This window comes from Malus sylvestris, chromosome 5 (assembly GCF_916048215.2).
Source record: "Malus sylvestris chromosome 5, drMalSylv7.2, whole genome shotgun sequence".
In the NCBI taxonomy this organism is placed as follows: Eukaryota; Viridiplantae; Streptophyta; class Magnoliopsida; order Rosales; family Rosaceae; genus Malus; species Malus sylvestris.
The window spans coordinates 45,975,638-45,994,993 of NC_062264.1; the positions used below are offsets into that span (position 1 = coordinate 45,975,638).

Sequence of the window (19,356 nt, forward strand, 5' to 3'; positions counted from 1 at the left end):
CATGATGATTTCTAATTAAGCATAGTCGCAAAACCCTTTGTCACAGGAAATGCCTATCTTGCAATGGTTGAAACACTTGCCACGGTTTTGATTGTCGGACATTGGTTTGACACAATGAGAGTTGCAGCATATCTCTGACATTTCGCATCTCTTCCCACAAACCCCGTAGTTGAGTGCGTCTGCCCTCATATCCGTACAAACATTGTTCATCAATCACGCCCTAGGCTACCTTCAGTGGCACTACAAACAAGAGGGTTTTGGCCACATCCTCCCCTACCCGCCGGAGTCTTCGAGGCCAGGAACCGGCTTCTTGATGCCGCTGCTTGGTGGTTATTTGGTCTTGCAGAGAGAGTAATGGTTATTAAATGAGCAATACTCAAATCAAATTTCAAAATGATGGAGCTATGTAACAGTAGACAACAAGTGGGTACATAGATGAATATATGGTTACACAAATGTTTATAAGTACGGACATACGGTACACAAAAATACATAAGTACAAATATTTAGGTACATCGATGAATTTTAAAAACATATAGGTATATATGCATGTCCTTTAACGAAAAGGATACCCATTTTTTGGCATATGCTGTTTTAACTGTCTCATTGTTCGATCATATCCTGGGGGCCAATGCAACATAGACATGATCTCATCCAATTAGATGCCCGACTGGCTTTTTCTTTCCAACTTAATTTCCTTCTAATTAACATACGTAAAGTACCAAACTAATCAAATCGAGCGGTGAAAATGATCTCCAAATAAGAACTTAATTAATTAAATGGGAAATAATAATTCCCCTCATAATTGAGAGAGAGAAAGAGATCCACTTAGTTCGTAAGAACCGGCCTCTAATACCAGGTAGAAATGAGAGAATTTAACAAAGGGGTTTTCAATTAGTCTTTTCAAAAGATTAGAATTTCAAAAAAATCTGGTGCTAGATTACATATTCAATTTAATCCCTTAAAGTGTACTTTTATTAAAATTTATATTCTATTTCTGTTATTTAATGGCTCCACATTAAAATTTTAATTTTATTAATATGCACATATTAGTTCTTTGAACATAAATGAGAAATTATTAAATGAAATTAGTGACACATAAATATGTAAATATATAAGTATACAAATGACTGTAACGAAATGTTTGTACCAACATATATTATAATGAACCTAAATATATGTACCGAAATATATTATATTGAATTAATGTACCTAAATTTTAATACCGAAATGTCACATCCTGGCCCGGGGTCCACCACCGTAGCACTATATTGTCCGCTTTGGGCCCCGACCACGCCCTCACGGTTTTGTTTTTGTGAACTCACGAGCAACTTCCCAGTGGGTCACCCATCATGAGAGTGCTCTGGCCACCTTCTCACTTAACTTCGGAGTTCTGACGGAACCCGAAGCCAGAGAGCTCCCAAAATGCCTCGTGCTAGGTAGGGATAGGAATATATATTTAAGGATTACTCCCCTGGACAATGTGCGATGTTACAATCCACCCCCCTTTAAGGGCCCAACGTTCTCGTCGGCACACTTCCAACCAGGATTGGCTCTGATACTATTTTGTCACATCCTGACTCGAGGCGGACCACTTCCCGGGCCCGCTCCACCACCGTAACACGATATTGTCCACTTTGGGCCCTGACCACGCCTTCATGGTTTTGTTTATGGGAACTCACGAGGAACTTCCTAGTGGGTCACCCATCATGGGAGTGCTCTGGCCACCTTCTCGCTTAACTTCGGAGTTCTGATGGAACCCGAAGCCAGTGAGTTGTAACATCCCACATCGCCCAGGGGAGTGATCCTTAAATGTATATTCTCATCCCTACCTAGCACGAGACCTTTTAGGAGCTCACTGGCTTTGGGTTCCATCGAAACTCCGAAGTTAAGCGAGTAGCGCACGAGGTCACTCCCATGATGGGTTACCCATTGGGAAGTACTCGTGTGAGTTCCCAAAAACAAAACCGTAAGGGTGTGGTCGGGGCCCAAAGCTGACAATATCATGCTACGGTGATGGAGCGGGCCCGGGAAGTGATCTGACCCGGGCCGAGATGTGACAGAAATGTGTGTACCGAAACGTACGTACCAAAATGTATTATATTGAATTAATGTACCGAAATGTATTATATTGAAGTAATGTACCTATATATTTGTATAAATGGATATACCGAAAATGAATTAATGTACCTAAATGAAGATTACACAAATTGTATCGGAATATATTATATAAAAAAAACTAGTTTACCTAAATGCAGACATCAAAATATATTATGATGAATGAACTGTGTTGATGCACAAAATCAGCGAAGACTTTGGTACAACAGAAAGTGTCAGGTTTTGTGACCTTCGCTTGGTTGCTTCGGTCACTAGTGAGGATAAGTACGTAAATAAATAGAGACAGAGAAGCAAACACAGGATGTACGTGGTTCACCCAGATTGGCTACGTCCACGGAGTAGAGGAGTTCTTATTAGTAGTGAAGGGCTTACACAAGTACAAAGGATCAAGCTCTCAATTTAGTGAGTTATTGTGAATGATTTAACACAAATGGCATTAGGCAATGTTGTGGGGGAATGACCCCTATTTATAGAAAAACTTGTAGCTTTGTCACATTGACATGTGTCATGTTATGATTGGTTCTTGATGTCGACACGTGCTGCGCTCTGATTGGCTTCTAATCTTGACACGTGTCGAGTAGTGATTGGCCTCCTGGTCGGAGGGGAACTCTTCTGGGTCCTTGACAGTATAGCGTTGGCCGGTGCTCGGTAGTTTCGGGATTGGTCAAGTATGGTACAAACAGTGCTCCCCTAAGTTCCCGAGTGAGGGAAACTCCTCGGTTGGGGACTTGCAAGATCCAATCCCTTGAGTAATCGCGAAACTTCTAAGTACCGAAGTGTGGTCTGATCTTCATCTGCCCTTCTCTGGAAGTACCTTTCCTCCATCCGGGAATGGTGTATTTAGCTGATGTTGACGCACAAGGTAATGTATCAATTTCACTTGAAGCTTAGTTGTAGTTTCGGGCTTAGTCAAGTGTGATACAAACCCTATAGTAGGAGTCCCCCAAGTCGCCGAGCTAGGAGATCTGCCGAAAGAGGTGACAGACAAGGTAAGCAGTCAAACTTCCAAGTAAGCAACCCAGGATCAGAGGTTTGACTTCGGCTTCCGGTTGATTGTTCTCCTTCTCCTTGTCTCTCATTCAACTGCCAGGATAAGGAGAAGCAAATGGATAAGAGATGATATGAGATACTTTTGCTTTTGAAGAAGTAACTTTCCACAGGCTTATTCTTGAACTGTGCTGGAGGGTTTTCTGGTGCCTTTCAGAGTATAAGGCCGACTCAAAAATTTGAGGGTCAAAACAAGTCCATCAAATCTAGAGTACGTTCGACCTTGATGATATGAGATACTTTTATTGTTGACGGAATAATGAATGTGGTATGGAAAGGTGTCGTGCTGTAGTGATCTGTTTCAGCTCACCGTTGAACCTTCTGCTTCAATCTTTTGCATGGCAGAAGTGGTGTGCAACCTTTGCATTTAAATGGTCCTTCAGAACATTCCTTCATAGTGACTCATCCACGCTTGGCAGCTTCAGTGTAAAGAGCCAATATCTGATCAACTGTCATGAGGTATTTGCCGGTGGAATTCGTGACCTTGACAGCAGTTGAGGATGAGTACTCGAGAGCAATGCTAAGTAAGCAACCAGGCAAAGGCTCCAGGCAGTCAGTTCCAAATTGGAGGTTTGATTTCAGGTTCCGACTGACTGCTCTCTTTCTCCTTGTCCTGCAGGTGTGGACAAGGACAAAGACAAAGACAGGGAGAAAGCATGATATGGGATACTCTTGCTTTCGACCCTGATGATATGAGATACTCTTGTTCTTGGTGTGGCTTATTTGCTGAGGTATTATTGGGGGGAAATAAAGCTGAGTATTTCGAGAGGTTATGTTGAGGGTGCCTTTTCGAATGCGAGAAAGGGTTGAGCATTTTTGCAGGTTTGCCTGTCCGTTGAGGAGGGAGGTCAATGTATATAGGGATTTCCCAATAACAAGTAGTAATGCTATTCCTGTACCCTTCTTGGTCACAGCAATGTAGTGGGAGCTGCCAGCTTCACGTGTTTTAATTTTGTCAGAGCACTTTGAAAAAGTGGTATGTGGTATCTGGAAAGCTGATATTACGTGTGAAGATTACAGACAAGCTTTATCTAAGGAAATCTGGCTCTCGAAGTTCTGAGAGTTGTGCCTCTTCGGTTTTCGAACAAGCAATCCCGTCGAGGATCTGACTCTCGAGATTCGGAAAGCGGTGCTACTCCGGTTTTTGAGAAAGTAATTATGTTAGGAGTCTTTTCTTGAATGTGAGTAAAGGTTGGACGTTCTTGCCAACCTGTCTTGCCGCAAAACACGGAGGTCGACACACATAGGGACTTTCCAGTTGTCAAGCAGTGGTGCTGTTCCTTTACCCTTATGGGTAATAGTAGGGTAGCTGGAACTTCGAAATTCTCGTGCCTAAACTTTGTCAGAGATCTTTGACAAAGTTATATGTGGTACCCGAGGAGTTGATGGTGCATATGGAGAGCGGTGATTGAACAGTAAGATTCACGTGCTTTCTACTTCACCAGAAATCTTCGACAGAGTGCCCGTAATTTCCGCAAAGCTAATTGTGCATGTGACAGGTGCTGACGAGGCTGAAAAAGCAGGTGCTTCGTCGATTTCTGAGATCGGCCCTCGTGGTCTCTGAGCAGCCCAGCTTTTGAGAAAGCAAACGCCTCTTCGATTTCTGAGATCGGTCCTCGTGGTCTCTGAGCAGCCCAGCTTTTGAGAAAGCAAATGCCTCTTCGATTTCTGAAGCTCCGTCGAGTGCAGATTTTTATAGAGGCTGACATTAAGTTCCACAGCACACTTGAATCTCTACCAGTAGAAGTTCATTTCTTGCACTTCTAAGATCTTGATTTGTCTGACCTCTTCCTTCTTCAACACATTTGAAAATGTCTGGACCCTCCGACCGTCGTTTTGACTTGAACCTTGGAGAAGAGACAGCCACGCCTTCTCCAGACAACATATGGCGCCCATCCTTCATATCCCCTACTGGTCCCCTTACCGTTGGGGATTCTGTGATGAAGAATGATATGACCGCTGCAGTGGTGGCCAGGAACCTTCTCACTCCCAAAGATAACAGACTACTTTCCAAACGGTCTGATGAGTTGGCTGTTAAGGACTCTCTGGCTCTTAGTGTTCAGTGTGCAGGTTCTGTGTCTAATATGGCTCAACGCCTATTTGCTAGAACCCGCCAAGTTGAATCATTGGCTGCTGAAGTGATGAGTCTCAAACAGGAGATTAGAGGGCTCAAGCATGAGAATAAGCAGTTGCACCGGCTCGCCCATGACTATGCTACAAACATGAAGATGAAGCTTGACCAGATGAAGGAATCTGATGGTAAGGTTTTACTTGATCATCAGCGGTTTGTGGGTTTGTTCCAAAGGCATTTATTGCCTTCGTCCTCTGGGGCTGTACCTGGTAATGAAGCTTCAAATGATGAACCTCCAATGCCTCCTCCTTCTGGGGTTTTGTCAAGTACTGAGGCTCCGGATAACCACCCTCCGGTGCTTTCTCTTTCTGGGGCTCTACCGACTGCTGAGACTTCCCCTAAGCAACCTTTGTGAAGGCTCCCTTTTGTTTGTTTATTTTGACTCATGTATATGTACATATTTGTGGCTTATCGAAAATATTAATAAATAAGCTTTGCTTCATTTCAACATATTGTGTTAAATACACCAAAGCCTTCTTCATAAAGTTCTTTGAATTTTTGCTTTTGTTGAAACCTGTATTGTTGAAGCTTTGTGAGTGAAGCATGTAGTTTGAGGTAGTGTTCCCTTAATTTCCCGAGTGAGGAAAACTTCTCGGTTGGAGACTTGAAAAATCCAAGTCACTGAGTGGTTGTGAGACTGCCGAGTATCAAGGTGCAGTAGCATATGGTGGGAGTCCCCCAAGTCTTCAGGCGAAGAGAGTTGCCGAATGAGGTGTCTCGCGTGTTACTAATTTGTCAAAGTAACGAATCCTTGTTTCGATGTCACACATTCGTATATGCTTTATCTAAAAATATTTCCAACTTTTGTGTGTTTGATGCTGCATGCTATTGACTAGACAAGATCAAGTGCAATTAGTAGCTTTTCTCTCTTTTTCATCTTTTCTTTGGTGGAATTGCTTTTCGTTTCCACTAATCAGCCTGAGTGGATGCAAGATAACACCTTTCTCTATAGCTCAGATTGCAAAGTCGTCTTCATGAAAGTTTTTCCTTATCTTGTGAACTACAACATATCCAAATTTGAGATCCATCGGAGTAGTACAACTTCAGAAATTCAAGTATGATGAGTAACTGTTCATCAATATTCTGTTAATCCGTCAGACTTGTTGTGAGCTTCGAAACTCCATTTTCTCTTGTTCAGATCAACATACTTTCTTCATTGAAGTTGTTCCTCAGCTTGTGAACTACAACATATCCAAATTTGAGATCCCTCGGAGCAGTATAACTCCAGAAATCCAGGTATGATGAATGACTGGTTATTATTTTTCTGTCAACCCGTCAGATTTGTTGTGAGCTTCGAAACTCCATTTTCTCTTGTTCAGATCGGTATGCTTTCTTCATTGAAGTTGTTCCTCAGCTCGTGAACTACAACATATCCAAATTTGAGATCCCTCGGAGCAGTATAACTCCAGAAATCCAGGTATGATGAATGACTGGTTATTATTTTTCTGTCAACCCGTCAGATTTGTTGTGAGCTTCGAAACTCCATTTTCTATTGTTCAGATCGGCATGCTTTCTTCATTGAAGTTGTTCCTCATCAACTCTTTCATAACATATCAAAAATTCAGAATGAACTAATGGTTAAATATTTCCAGATCTTCGAAACATCACAGCAGCTTCGAAATCTGCAAGAATCCGACTGTCATGTTTGGAGCTTCAACACTTTAATTTCCGTCGCTCAAACAGAAATGGTTCCTTCTTGAAAGTTGTTCATATGCTCAAGAAATATAGGGTGTCCAAAATTCAGCCCCATTGGAGAAGAGCAGAGGTTGCAGAAATTTGATAGATGAAAGGAGGCGGAAGAGGGAGAGAGAGAAAAAGTCTCTTGGGTTGGATTTCTATTTTGGGGCAGATTCCAATTTTTGTAGCACCTTCATTATTGATGAATTGCTTGTACTTTTGTCCATTATGAAACTTGGGACTTTGGCTTGTTGTTGGATCTATTATAATATGTTTGGGAACATATATAAGTGAATAAATAAGAAGGAAAATTTTGGGCCCTTGTGGGTGTAAAACAAAAAATGGTTATGTTTACCCAAGTGTTTTTGTACAAGTTCAAGGGCATCTTGGGTTTTGTGAACAAAATTTGTTTATTTGGAGCAAGGTTTTGTGTTGAAGCTTTGTAGGTGAAGCTGTGGTGTTGAAGCTTTGTAGGTGAGGCTTTGTAGATGAAGCTTTCTAGGTGAAGCTTTGATGGTGAAGCTTTGTAGATGAAGCGTTGTAGATGAAGCTTTCGAGGTGAAGCTTTGATGGTGAAGCTTTGTAGATGAAGCTTTGTAGATGAAGCTTTCGAGGTGAAGCTTTGATGGTGAAGCTTTGTAGATGAAGCTTTCTGGGTGAAGCTTTGATGGTGAAGCTTTGTAGATGAAGCTTTGTAGATGAAGCTTTCGAGGTGAAGCTTTGATGGTGAAGCTTTGTAGATGAAGCTTTGTAGATGAAGCTTTCGAGGTGAAGCTTTGATGGTGAAGCTTTGTAGATGAAGCTTTCTGGGTGAAGCTTTGATGGTGAAGCTTTGTAGATGAAGCTTTCGAGGTGAAGCTTTGATGGTGAAGCTTTGTAGATGAAGCTTTCTGGGTGAAGCTATGTAGGTGAAGCTTTGTAGATGAAGCTTTCTGGGTGAAGCTTTGATGATGAAGCTTTGTAGATGAAGCTTTGTAGATGAAGCTTTCGAGGTGAAGCTTTGATGGTGAAGCTTTTTTGGCTGTGTATGAATAGATCTATTGTTTGGATATAAGCCATTGTCTGGTTGTTCCTTTCTTTGTATAGTCTTGTCGACACATACTTAGATTTTGTTTCGTGTTGGATATATCTGCTTTGAGGTTTCAACACTTGAGTGTTCCATTGCTAGGAATGTAAAAGAGTGAGGGCTGAGTTGGCCAAATTACCTCTTTATTGAATTCATTGCCAAATGGCCTTCATTACATAGGATGCCGAACGGCTATAGCTCAACACTTGTACATCGTGAGTCTATTTGTAGTAGTACTTCAAGTGATCAGTGTTCCATGGATGGCCAAGGGTCTTGCCATCGGAGCTTCTAAGTGTGTAAGAGCCAGGGCGACTGATGCCAATGACTTCATACGGTCCATCCCAGTTTGGACTAAGTGTGCCTTCACTTGGGACTCTGTCGCAGAGTAATCTTTTCTTTAAGACCCAGTCTCCTATTTTGAAAGAACGAGGCTTGACCCTAGAGTCATAATAGTTGGAGATGCGCTGCTTGTAGGCGACATTCCTCAAGTGAGCTTGGTTTCTGTGTTCCTCGACTAAATCCAAGTTGAGGGTGAGTTGTTTGTCATTTTCACTTTGAATGTAGTTCTGGACTCGGAATGTTGCTTGCTCGAGCTCAACAGGGACAACCGCCTCTGTGCCAAAGGCAAGTGAGAATGGAGTTTCTCCTGTTGAAGTCCGATATGAAGTGCGATATGACCAAAGAACTTGGGGTACAAATTCTGGCCAACAGCCTTTAGCTTTGTCCAAGCTGGTTTTCAAAGTGCGCTTGATTATTTTGTTGATGGCCTCAACTTGTCCATTAGACTGGGGATGAGCTGGAGAGGCAAAGCATAAGTTGATGTTGAACTTAGAGCAGAACAACCTGAACTTCTTGTTGTCAAACTGTCGCCCATTGTCAGTGACTATCGCATTGGGAATGCCGAATCTACAAAGGATGTTCTTCCACACGAAGTCTTCTATCTTTGCCTCAGTAATGGTTGCCAAGGGTTCTACTTCGGCCCACTTTGTGAAGTAGTCCACTGCAACGACTGCGTAACAGACTTTGCCCTTCCCTGCCGGCATTGGGCCGATCAAATCAAGTCTCCACTGGGCGAAGGGCCAAGGGCTGATCATAGGAGTAAGAGGCTCTGGAGGGGAATGAGGAATAGTTGCATATCGTTGACATTTGTCACATGAGCGGGATACTTTGATGGCATCCTGGTGGAGTGTTGGCCAGTAATATCCTTGGCGAAAAGTCTTGTGTGCTAGGGACCGAGATCCAGCATGATCTCCACAGACTCCCTCATGTATTTCCCGAAGGACGATTTCCGCCTCGGCAGGCGTAAGACACCTTAAGTATGGCAGGCTAAAACCTCGCTTGTAGAGTTGGTCATTAATGATCAGGTAGCGGGCAGACTTGTATCGAATCTGCTTAGCTTGGACTTTGTCAATTGGGAGGGTGCCATGAGCAAGGAATTTATAAATTGGGGTGATCCAACTATCTTCTTGTTGTAAATTGTACACCTCCGCGACCATGGTGCTTGGTTCTGCCAACAATTCGACATGAATTTTTCTCCCAATCTTGTCTTCCACTGCCGAGGCGAGGCGAGCCAAAGCGTCTGCATGACTGTTTGCCGCTCGAGGAACTTGGGTGATCTGGTAGTGGAAGTGCTTGAGCAAAAGTCGCGTTTGCGCAAGATATGCTGCCATGGAGCTGTCCTTAGCATCAAAGTTGTTGGTAACCTGGTTGACCACTAATTGGGAGTCACTGAAAATATCAATTTGTTTAACCCCGAGGTGTTTGGCCAAACGTAATCCTGCTAGAAGGGCTTCATACTCGGCCTCATTGTTTGATGCCTTGAATTTGAAACGAAGAGCATACTCCATTGCTACTTTGTCGGGCGTAGTCAAGACTAGTCCCGCTCCACAGCCCTGTTGGTTGGATGAGCCATCAACATACAGACTCCATGCTGAGGTCGTTGATTCTACTTTCTGAGCTTCCGACGGTAATGAAGCTACTGCTTCAGGTGTAGAAGCAATGTCAACCGGATATGTGAAGTCGGCAATGAAGTCTGCCACTGCTTGGCCCTTCTCAGCTGGCTTTGGTTGGTAGGAGATGTCAAACTCACCCAACGCTATTGCCCATTTGATCATTCGCCCTGAAGTGTCAGGACTTTGGAGTATCTGTCGAAGAGGATAATTGGTAAGCACGATGATGGAGTGCGCTTGGAAGTAAGGGCGGAGTTTTCGAGCAGACATGACCAATGCCAGAGCCAATTTCTCAATGTTAGAGTACCGTGTCTCCGCATCTTGTAAGGCTTTGCTAGCGTAGTAGACAGGTCGCTCAATATTCCCATCCTTTCGAATGAGAACGGAACTTACGGCTGAAGCTGATACCGATAGGTAGATAATGAGAATGTCTCCTACCTCGGGCTTGGAGAGTAGAGGGGCTTTACTCATGTACTCCTTGAGGTTTTTGAATGCCTCGGCACATTCATCAGTCCATGTAATGTACTTCCTACTTCCCTTAAGTGCTTTAAAAAAGGGAGCACATTTGTCTGTGGCCTTAGAAATGAACCTGGTTAAGGCTGCCACCTTGCCAGTAAGGCTCTGGATGTCCTTTGAAGTTACCGGTTCCTTCATGTCGAGGATTGCTTTAATCTTCTCGGGATTAGCTTCAATGCCTCGTTGGCTAATCATGAAACCTAAGAATTTGCCAGAGCCTACGCCGAAGGCACATTTGTTGGGGTTTAACCTCATTCGATACCTCTTCAAAATAGTGAAAGTTTCAGATAGGTTGGTGATGTGTTGGTCAGCATGTTTGCTCTTGACTAACATATCATCAACGTAAACTTCCATGCTCTTCCCAATCTGCTCGGCGAACATTGAGTTGACTAGTCTCTGATAAGTCGCTCCTGCATTCTTTAGGCCGAAAGGCATGACTTTATAGCAGTATAGTCCTCTGTCGGTAGTGAAGGCTGTGTGTTCTTGATCCGAAGGGTTCATGAGGATTTGGTTGTATCCTGAGTAAGCATCCATGAAGCTCAGGAGTTCACACCCGGCCGTAGAGTCTATAAGTCTGTCAATAAGAGGAAGAGGGAAGCTATCTTTCGGACACCCTTTGTTTAGGTCGGTGTAGTCAACACACATTCTCCACAAGACCTTTTGAAGCAAAAGACTTTCTTTGGTCGGATTTTTCTTAACAAGGACCACATTTGCTACCCATGTCGGGTAATTGACTTCGCGGACAAAGCCTATGCCTTTGAGTTTTTCAACTTCTGCTTTCATTGCCTCGTATCGTTCAGCGTCATAAGATCTTCGCTTCTGTCTCACCGGCTTGATCTTGGGGTCAATACTCAAACGATGACAGATGACATCGGGAGAGATGCCTGGCATGTCCTCGTATGACCAGGCGAAGACTTCAGTGTTCTCTTTCAAAAAAGATATCAATGCTAACCGAAGGGGTGGTGACAATGTGGTGCCAATCTTCACCATGCGATCTGGATAATCTCTTGAGATAGGTACCTTCTCCAACTCTTCAGCAGGTTGGGCTTGCTGGGTGAAAGAGTCATCTCGAGGATCATCGGGTTGATTGTTGCTATCAGGAAGATCCAAGTTCGCTTCATCTAGGCTGGTCTTTGTGACTTGGTCATGTACAGACAGGGTTTCCTTGGGTCCGGGCAAGTGTTGTTGCTTAACTGAAGTGTTGTAACATGATCGTGCACTAAGCTGATCTCCTCTGATGTAGCCGTTGCCATGGGGGGTTGGAAATTTCATCAACAGCATATGCGTGGATACCATAGCCTTGAGATCATTGATGCCTGTGCGCCCAAAGATGACATTGTATGCCGTTGGGCAGTCAACCACTAGGAAGTTAGTGGTAATGGTAGCCGTGTAAGGGCCTGTACCAATAGTAAAGGGTAAATGTATGCTCCCTAAGGGTTGCACGATATCACCGGAGAAGCTTATCAGAGGAGAAATCGAGCGATCGAGCAAGTGTTCAGCTACACTGAGTGCCCTGAAAGCTTCGGCAAACATGATATTGACCGAAGCCCCTGTGTCTACGAGGATTCGTCGAACATCAAAGTTGGCTATGTGAGCCTCCACGATCAATGGGTCGTTATGAGGGTAGATGATGCCTCTTTCTTCCTCAGGGTAGAAACATATCGGATCCCAGTTAGGCTTTTGATACTTCCCTCCCTTGATGTCTTCCACGTGAAACACTTGGTGACCAGGCCTCAGAATTCGTTCACTGTTTTTCATGGCCCTATTGAAAGATTCAGATATGGGTGTGCCGCCGCTTATGGAATATATGACATTCACCTGGCGTTGGTTACGGTTATCCCTTTGAGGGTGAAGAAGGAATTGATCAATTTTTCCTTCTCGTGCCAAAGCTTCAATACGATCACGGAGGATGATACATTTCTCGCTATCATGGCCGTTATGCTCATGGTAGCAACAAAACATGCCCGCGTTATTCGGGGGCGTGTAATCTGGGTGCCTCGGCTTTGGCTTTGGTATCAGGTGAGCTATGCTGGGGTAAATGGCCGCGCATGTGGCATTCAAGGGCGTGTATGTCTCATACCTTGGGGTAGGGGGTATCTTGACGCGGGTTTGACCCACCGCATTGACTGCCTGGGGGCGAGCGTTATTGTGGCGATACCCTTGGTTATCGCGATAGTGTCCCTTACTCTTTTTACTGAAAGGAGAGTGGTGAGGATGGAAATCCTTCCTCTTGCCTTGAAATTGATATGTCTGTTGATTCGGCGAAGCATTATGCAAGGCATGGGGAGGTGCCACTGCTGTTTGGAAAGTCGAGGTCTTCTCATTTAGGTGAGTCTGGCTTCCACCTCCCACTTGTTGATAAAGGATGGTTGTAGGGGGTTTCTCCTGATATGTCTTTGCCTCGGCGGAGGCATGGTTATAAGCCTGCGCCATCACCTCAGAGTAAGTCTTCCAAGTATTGGCATTGATCATGTATTTAAAGAAACAATCACGTAAGTCTGCCGTGAAGGCTTTGAGGGAAGTCCTTGACAGTATAAAGTTGATCGGTACTCAGTAATTTTGGGATTGGTCAAGTATGGTACAAACATATTATATTGAAGTAATGTACCTATATATTTGTATAGATGGATGTACTGAAATATATCAAATGAATTAATGTACCTAAATGAAGATTGCACAAATTGTATCGGAATATATTATATAAAAAAAATTAGTTTACCTAAATGTAGACATCAAAATATATTATGATGAATGAAATGAAAATTAAATGTATTAATACATTAAAAATAGGAAATAAAAAGGAAATAAAACATTAAAATATAATTAACAAATGAGATGATTAAATGTCTTAGGGACTAAAATTAGATTTTAATCTTACACAAGGTTGTAGACTAAAACTCATCTTTTTTAAGGATTAAGATGAAGTTTTCTAATTTAATAATTGTACTTATTTATTAAAACAGTAACTTGGAGTACAAAGCAAGATTTCTTAACATACTAAAATTACAAAGCACACAAGAACAAGGAAACACAATACTAACCCTAAGAGGAAACTGAATCCGGGTCGGATCCTCCTTCTCTAACAAATTACGTATTCATTAGGTACATTGTAATAAAAGAAATAATCAATTAATAATAAACAATAATTAATTGGCCAAGCCTCCATATGGTAATCTGAAGAATTTCAAGTATAGTTGTACCCCCCAAACACTCATTGCAATATATAGATCGAGTAGAATAATTTATCTGCTGATGGCATCATGAAGACATCATAATTATCATGCGTAGCTGCACATCCCATAGACACATGAACTGCCTTTCTTGCACTTGTTGTTGCAGCTCCCACAATTTTTCTTGTCAGACCTAGGGTTCACACACTTGCCTTTGCAGCATGTCTCCCCGTACTTGCATTTCTTCCCGCACTTGCCACAGTTTACTCTGTCTGTGTTCGTATCCACGCATTTCTTCTTGCAGCAATCTCGCCCTGCGCTGCCCGTCGCCCGACAAACTCTAGGGTATTTGTCGCATGTGGGCACAGCGGCCCGAGAGGCAAGGAAGCGGCTTCTTCCGATAAGAGAAGTAGTTTTTTCTGACTGCATGCTTTTGGTTGCATCATCTGTATCATTATTATCCTCGTCCAAGAACGATTCTTCTTGGTCCGGTGTTGCGGAGAGAGTAATGGCTAAAGCCATTAGCATGGCAAGCAGAAGAAAAACCTTGAAGGCTTTCATGATGTTTTGTTTGCGTAGTCGGGTGTATTTTATGTATAAGGGGAGAGATTTCTGAAGGAAGAGAAGATGGTGATGAAGGTATGTATGAATGTTTTGGATGAAGAAGCATATAGGGTTGGAGTATTTATAGAGAAGAATGAGAGGGGGCTATGGATGGTATTAATTTCATAATTTGTGTGAGTATTCATCTACTTAATGGGTTGGTCTAAATCAAAGGGCTACGAAGAGTTTAAGTAAACAAAGTTAGGCTTCCAAAGAAACTTTGTACTCCAAATTAATTAGGTGGATATGGACTTATGGAGAAGAAGAAGATAGAAATTTACTTATGATAAAGTAGGCAGGTTAGGCGCTGTGGTGTTCTTATTCGCTTGGGTTGATCACACTCATGCATGCATAATATTGCATATATGTTGGTGCATACGTGAGCTCAAGCCCGCCTTCTTGTTATTTCAGGGGTCCAAGAAACCAAAGTTAGTCCATTCTCCAAAAGGGGAAACCGTTACAGAAGCACTTGTGGAGCCTCTATGTTGACATTTTCTTCTTCTTTAGTATACTTTTGGAATCACATAACTGACCATTGACCAATATGTATGAACGAAGAAGCTTCCGGGAGAGTACCACACTATCCAATTCGAATTCGTTGGCTTAGATTTTTGGTTCTGCGCATAACAAAATATACATTTAAACACATTTCAACTATAAGTTTTATATAAAAACAAAAACGCTTTATATATATATATAATTATAATCATGCTCTAAGTAAATTCTAATCTTTCCACTAAATCTTCTTCTAAACTATTTGAGTTTGAAATGAGATTTTCTAAAGTGTAAAGTTGTAAGCAATACATTTTTTTTAGTACATCGATATTTTTACACTAGGGGGAATGGGAGTTTGGCTAAGCTACACAATGGGCAACCTAATTTGTTATCGAAATCGTCATCCAAGAGAGGTATATATATATACATGATCTAATTTTTTGGCATATGTTGTTTTAACTAGTTTTAACTGTCTCATTGTTTGATCATAAATACAAATATTTACGTACATAGATGAATTTTAAAAACATATAGGTATATATACATGTCCTTTAACGAAAAGGATACCCATTTTTTGGCATATGCTGTTTTAACTAGTTTTAACTCTCTCATTGTTCGATCATATCCTGGGGGCCAATGCAACATAGACATGATCTCATCCAATTAGATGCCCGACTGGCTTACAAATTAATTTCCTTCTAATTAACATACGTACAGTACCAAACTAATCAAATCGAGCGGTGAAAATGATCTCCAAATAAGAACTTAATTAATTAAATGGGAAATAATAATTCCCCTCATAATTGAGAGAGAAAGAGATCCACTTAGTTCGTAAGAACCGGTCTCTAATACCAGGTAGAAATGAGAGAATTTAATAAGGGGGTTTTCAACATTAGTCCTTGCAAAAAATTAGAATTTCAAAAAAACATGATGCTAGATTACATATTCAATTTAATCCCTTAAAGTGTACTTTTATTAAAATTTATATTCTATTTCTGGTATTTAATGTCTTCACATTAAAATTTTAATTTTAATTTTATTAATATGCACATATTAGTTATTTCAATTATAAATGAACATAAATGAGAAAATATTAAATGAAATTAGTGACACATATATATGTAAATACATAAGTATACAAATGACTGTACCGAAATGTATTATATTGAATTAATGTACCTAAATTTTAATATCGAAATGTGTGTACTGAAACGTACGTACCAAAATGTATTATATTGAATTAATGTACCAAAATGTATTATGTTGATGCACAAAATCAGTGAGGACTTTGGTACAACAGAAAGTGTTAAGTTTATGACCTTCGCTAGATTGCTCCACTCACTAGTGTGGATAAGTATGTAAATGGATAGAGACAGGGAAACAAACACAAGATGTATGTGGTTCACCCAGATTGGCTACGTCCACAGAGTAGAGGAGTTCTCATTAATTGTGAAGGGTTTACACAAGTACATAGGTTCAAGCTCTCCTTGAGTGAGTACTAGTGAATGATTTAGTACAAATGACATTACGAAATATTGTGGGAGAATGATCTCCTTTTATAGAAGAGAGTTTCTAGCTTTGTTCTGACATTGACACGTGTCGTGTTGTGATTGGCTTCTAATGTTGACACGTATCGCGCTGTGATTGGCTTCTGATGTCGACACGTGTCGCACTGTGATTGGCCTCCTGGTTGAAGGGAAACTCTTCTGGGTCCTTGACAGTATAAAGTTGATCGGTACTCAGTAATTTTGGGATTGGTCAAGTATGGTACAAACATATTATATTGAAGTAATGTACCTATATATTTGTATAGATGGATGTACTGAAATATATCAAATGAATTAATGTACCTAAATGAAGATTGCACAAATTGTATCGGAATATATTATATAAAAAAAATTAGTTTACCTAAATGTAGACATCAAAATATATTATGATGAATGAAATGAAAATTAAATGTATTAATACATTAAAAATAGGAAATAAAAAGGAAATAAAACATTAAAATATAATTAACAAATGAGATGATTAAATGTCTCAGGGACTAAAATTAGATTTTAATCTTACACAAGGTTGTAGACTAAAACTCATCTTTTTTAAGGATTAAGATGAAGTTTTCTAATTTAATAATTGTACTTATTTATTAAAACAGTAACTTGGAGTACAAAGCAAGATTTCTTAACATACTAAAATTACAAAGCACACAAGAACAAGGAAACACAATACTAACCCTAAGAGGAAACTGAATCCGGGTCGGATCCTCCTTCTCTAACAAATTACGTATTCATTAGGTACATTGTAATAAAAGAAATAATCAATTAATAATAAACAATAATTAATTGGCCAAGCCTCCATATGGTAATCTGAAGAATTTCAAGTATAGTTGTACCCCCCAAACACTCATTGCAATATATAGATCGAGTAGAATAATTTATCTGCTGATGGCATCATGAAGACATCATAATTATCATGCGTAGCTGCACATCCCATAGACACATGAACTGCCTTTCTTGCACTTGTTGTTGCAGCTCCCACAATTTTTCTTGTCAGACCTAGGGTTCACACACTTGCCTTTGCAGCATGTCTCCCCGTACTTGCATTTCTTCCCGCACTTGCCACAGTTTACTCTGTCTGTGTTCGTATCCACGCATTTCTTCTTGCAGCAATCTCGCCCTGCGCTGCCCGTCGCCCGACAAACTCTAGGGTATTTGTCGCATGTGGGCACAGCGGCCCGAGAGGCAAGGAAGCGGCTTCTTCCGATAAGAGAAGTAGTTTTTTCTGACTGCATGCTTTTGGTTGCATCATCTGTATCATTATTATCCTCGTCCAAGAACGATTCTTCTTGGTCCGGTGTTGCGGAGAGAGTAATGGCTAAAGCCATTAGCATGGCAAGCAGAAGAAAAACCTTGAAGGCTTTCATGATGTTTTGTTTGCGTAGTCGGGTGTATTTTATGTATAAGGGGAGAGATTTCTGAAGGAAGAGAAGATGGTGATGAAGGTATGTATGAATGTTTTGGATGAAGAAGCATATAGGGTTGGAGTATTTATAGAGAAGAATGAGAGGGGGCTATGGATGGTATTAATTTCATAATTTGTGTGAGTATTCATCTACTTAATGGGTTGGTCTAAATCAAAGGGCTACGAAGAGTTTAAGTAAACAAAGTTAGGCTTCCAAAGAAACTTTGTACTCCAAATTAATTAGGTGGATATGGACTTATGGAGAAGAAGAAGATAGAAATTTACTTATGATAAAGTAGGCAGGTTAGGCGCTGTGGTGTTCTTATTCGCTTGGGTTGATCACACTCATGCATGCATAATATTGCATATATGTTGGTGCCTACGTGAGCTCAAGCCCGCCTTCTTGTTATTTCAGGGGTCCAAGAAACCAAAGTTAGTCCACTCTACAAAAGGGGAAACCGTTACAGAAGCACTTGTGGAGCCTCTATGTTGACATTTTCTGCTTCTTTAGTATACTTTTGGAATCACATAACTGACCATTGACCAATATGTATGAACGAAGAAGCTTCCAGGAGAGTGACCACACCATCCAATTCGAATTCGTTAGCTTAGATTTGGTTCTGTGCATAACAAAATATACATTTAAACACATTTCAACTATATGTAAACTACTTGAGTTTGAAATGTGTTTTTCTAAAGTGTAAAGTTCTAAGCAATACATTTTTTTAGTACATCAATATTTTTACATCAGGGGGAGAGGGAGTTCGGCTAAGCCACACAATGGGCAGCCTAATTTGGTATCGAATTCGTCATCCACGAGATTCGAACCTAAGACCTCTCACTTCTAAACGAAGAGGAATACCACTAGACCGTAGTACATTTTGATATTTTTAAAATAATTTTTCTTCATCCGTATCTTTATGCTGTATTGGTTTTAGGTCGCAAGTCAATTTTTTTTTCTTTGCGCCATTTCAATCACTTCAGTTTTTGTAGTTTGATGGTTCGATTTAAAACTTATTTTTTTTAGAATAATACTTGGCTGCTGAAATTCAGTAGTCATTCCTGCTTTTATCCAATCAAATTTGAACGCATGTTCAAACGATTGAAATTCTAAACACAAACTAAACACGTGTTCAAATCTAATTGGGTGAAAGTAGGAGTGGCTGCTAAAAATTCAGTAGTCAAATATTGTTCATTTTTTTATGAGTAGTGTTACACTTCTCATTTATTTTTGTACCATCACTCATACAATTTCTCTAATAGAGAACGGCCCACCAACACATGTGGGTTCCATCTCTATTAGAGAGATGATACAAATGATGGTACAAATATGTTTAGTGCAAAATGAAGTTAACGCTTCTTTATCAACATAATATCTTTTATGTGTAGTTCATTTAATTCGGTTTTCCAAATATATAATTAGAGACATTCAATATCTTACTTCGCATATATATATATATATATATATATGCTTTGGAAAAAATTTCAGCTGAAAGCAAAAAAAGTGGTGGTTGATTGACTAGATTTTCATTTCTTCAATGGTTCCTGATCTTATGTAGTTTTATGACAAAATAGTTTTTCGTGGTATCCAAGTATTTATTTGTAATGTGCGTGCGCGCAGCATCG

The 19,356-nt window shown here is 40.8% G+C and overlaps 2 protein-coding genes and 2 long non-coding RNA genes across 4 annotated transcripts; 2 read left to right on the forward strand and 2 right to left on the reverse strand.

The window, feature by feature from the left end:
- Positions 1–6,114: 6,114 nt before the first annotated feature.
- Positions 6,115–7,207, forward strand: LOC126623906 (uncharacterized). The gene is made up of 3 exons (XR_007623932.1): positions 6,115–6,532; positions 6,616–6,713; positions 6,889–7,207. It is a non-coding gene; the product is annotated as an uncharacterized LOC126623906 (long non-coding RNA).
- Positions 7,208–7,457: 250 nt separating this feature from the next.
- Positions 7,458–7,987, forward strand: LOC126623907 (uncharacterized). The gene is made up of 3 exons (XR_007623933.1): positions 7,458–7,475; positions 7,532–7,909; positions 7,952–7,987. It is a non-coding gene; the product is annotated as an uncharacterized LOC126623907 (long non-coding RNA).
- Positions 7,988–13,429: 5,442 nt separating this feature from the next.
- On the reverse strand, positions 13,430–14,348 carry LOC126621584 (stigma-specific STIG1-like protein 1). Its single transcript, XM_050290122.1, has one exon. The coding sequence runs from the start codon at positions 14,233–14,235 to the stop codon at positions 13,783–13,785; it is 453 nt and encodes a 150-aa protein (XP_050146079.1). The 5' UTR covers positions 14,236–14,348; the 3' UTR covers positions 13,430–13,782.
- A 2,538-nt stretch (positions 14,349–16,886) lies between these two features.
- LOC126621596 (stigma-specific STIG1-like protein 1) lies at positions 16,887–17,824 on the reverse strand. Its single transcript, XM_050290135.1, has one exon. The coding sequence runs from the start codon at positions 17,690–17,692 to the stop codon at positions 17,240–17,242; it is 453 nt and encodes a 150-aa protein (XP_050146092.1). The 5' UTR covers positions 17,693–17,824; the 3' UTR covers positions 16,887–17,239.
- Between the last annotated feature and the right edge of the window lie 1,532 nt (positions 17,825–19,356).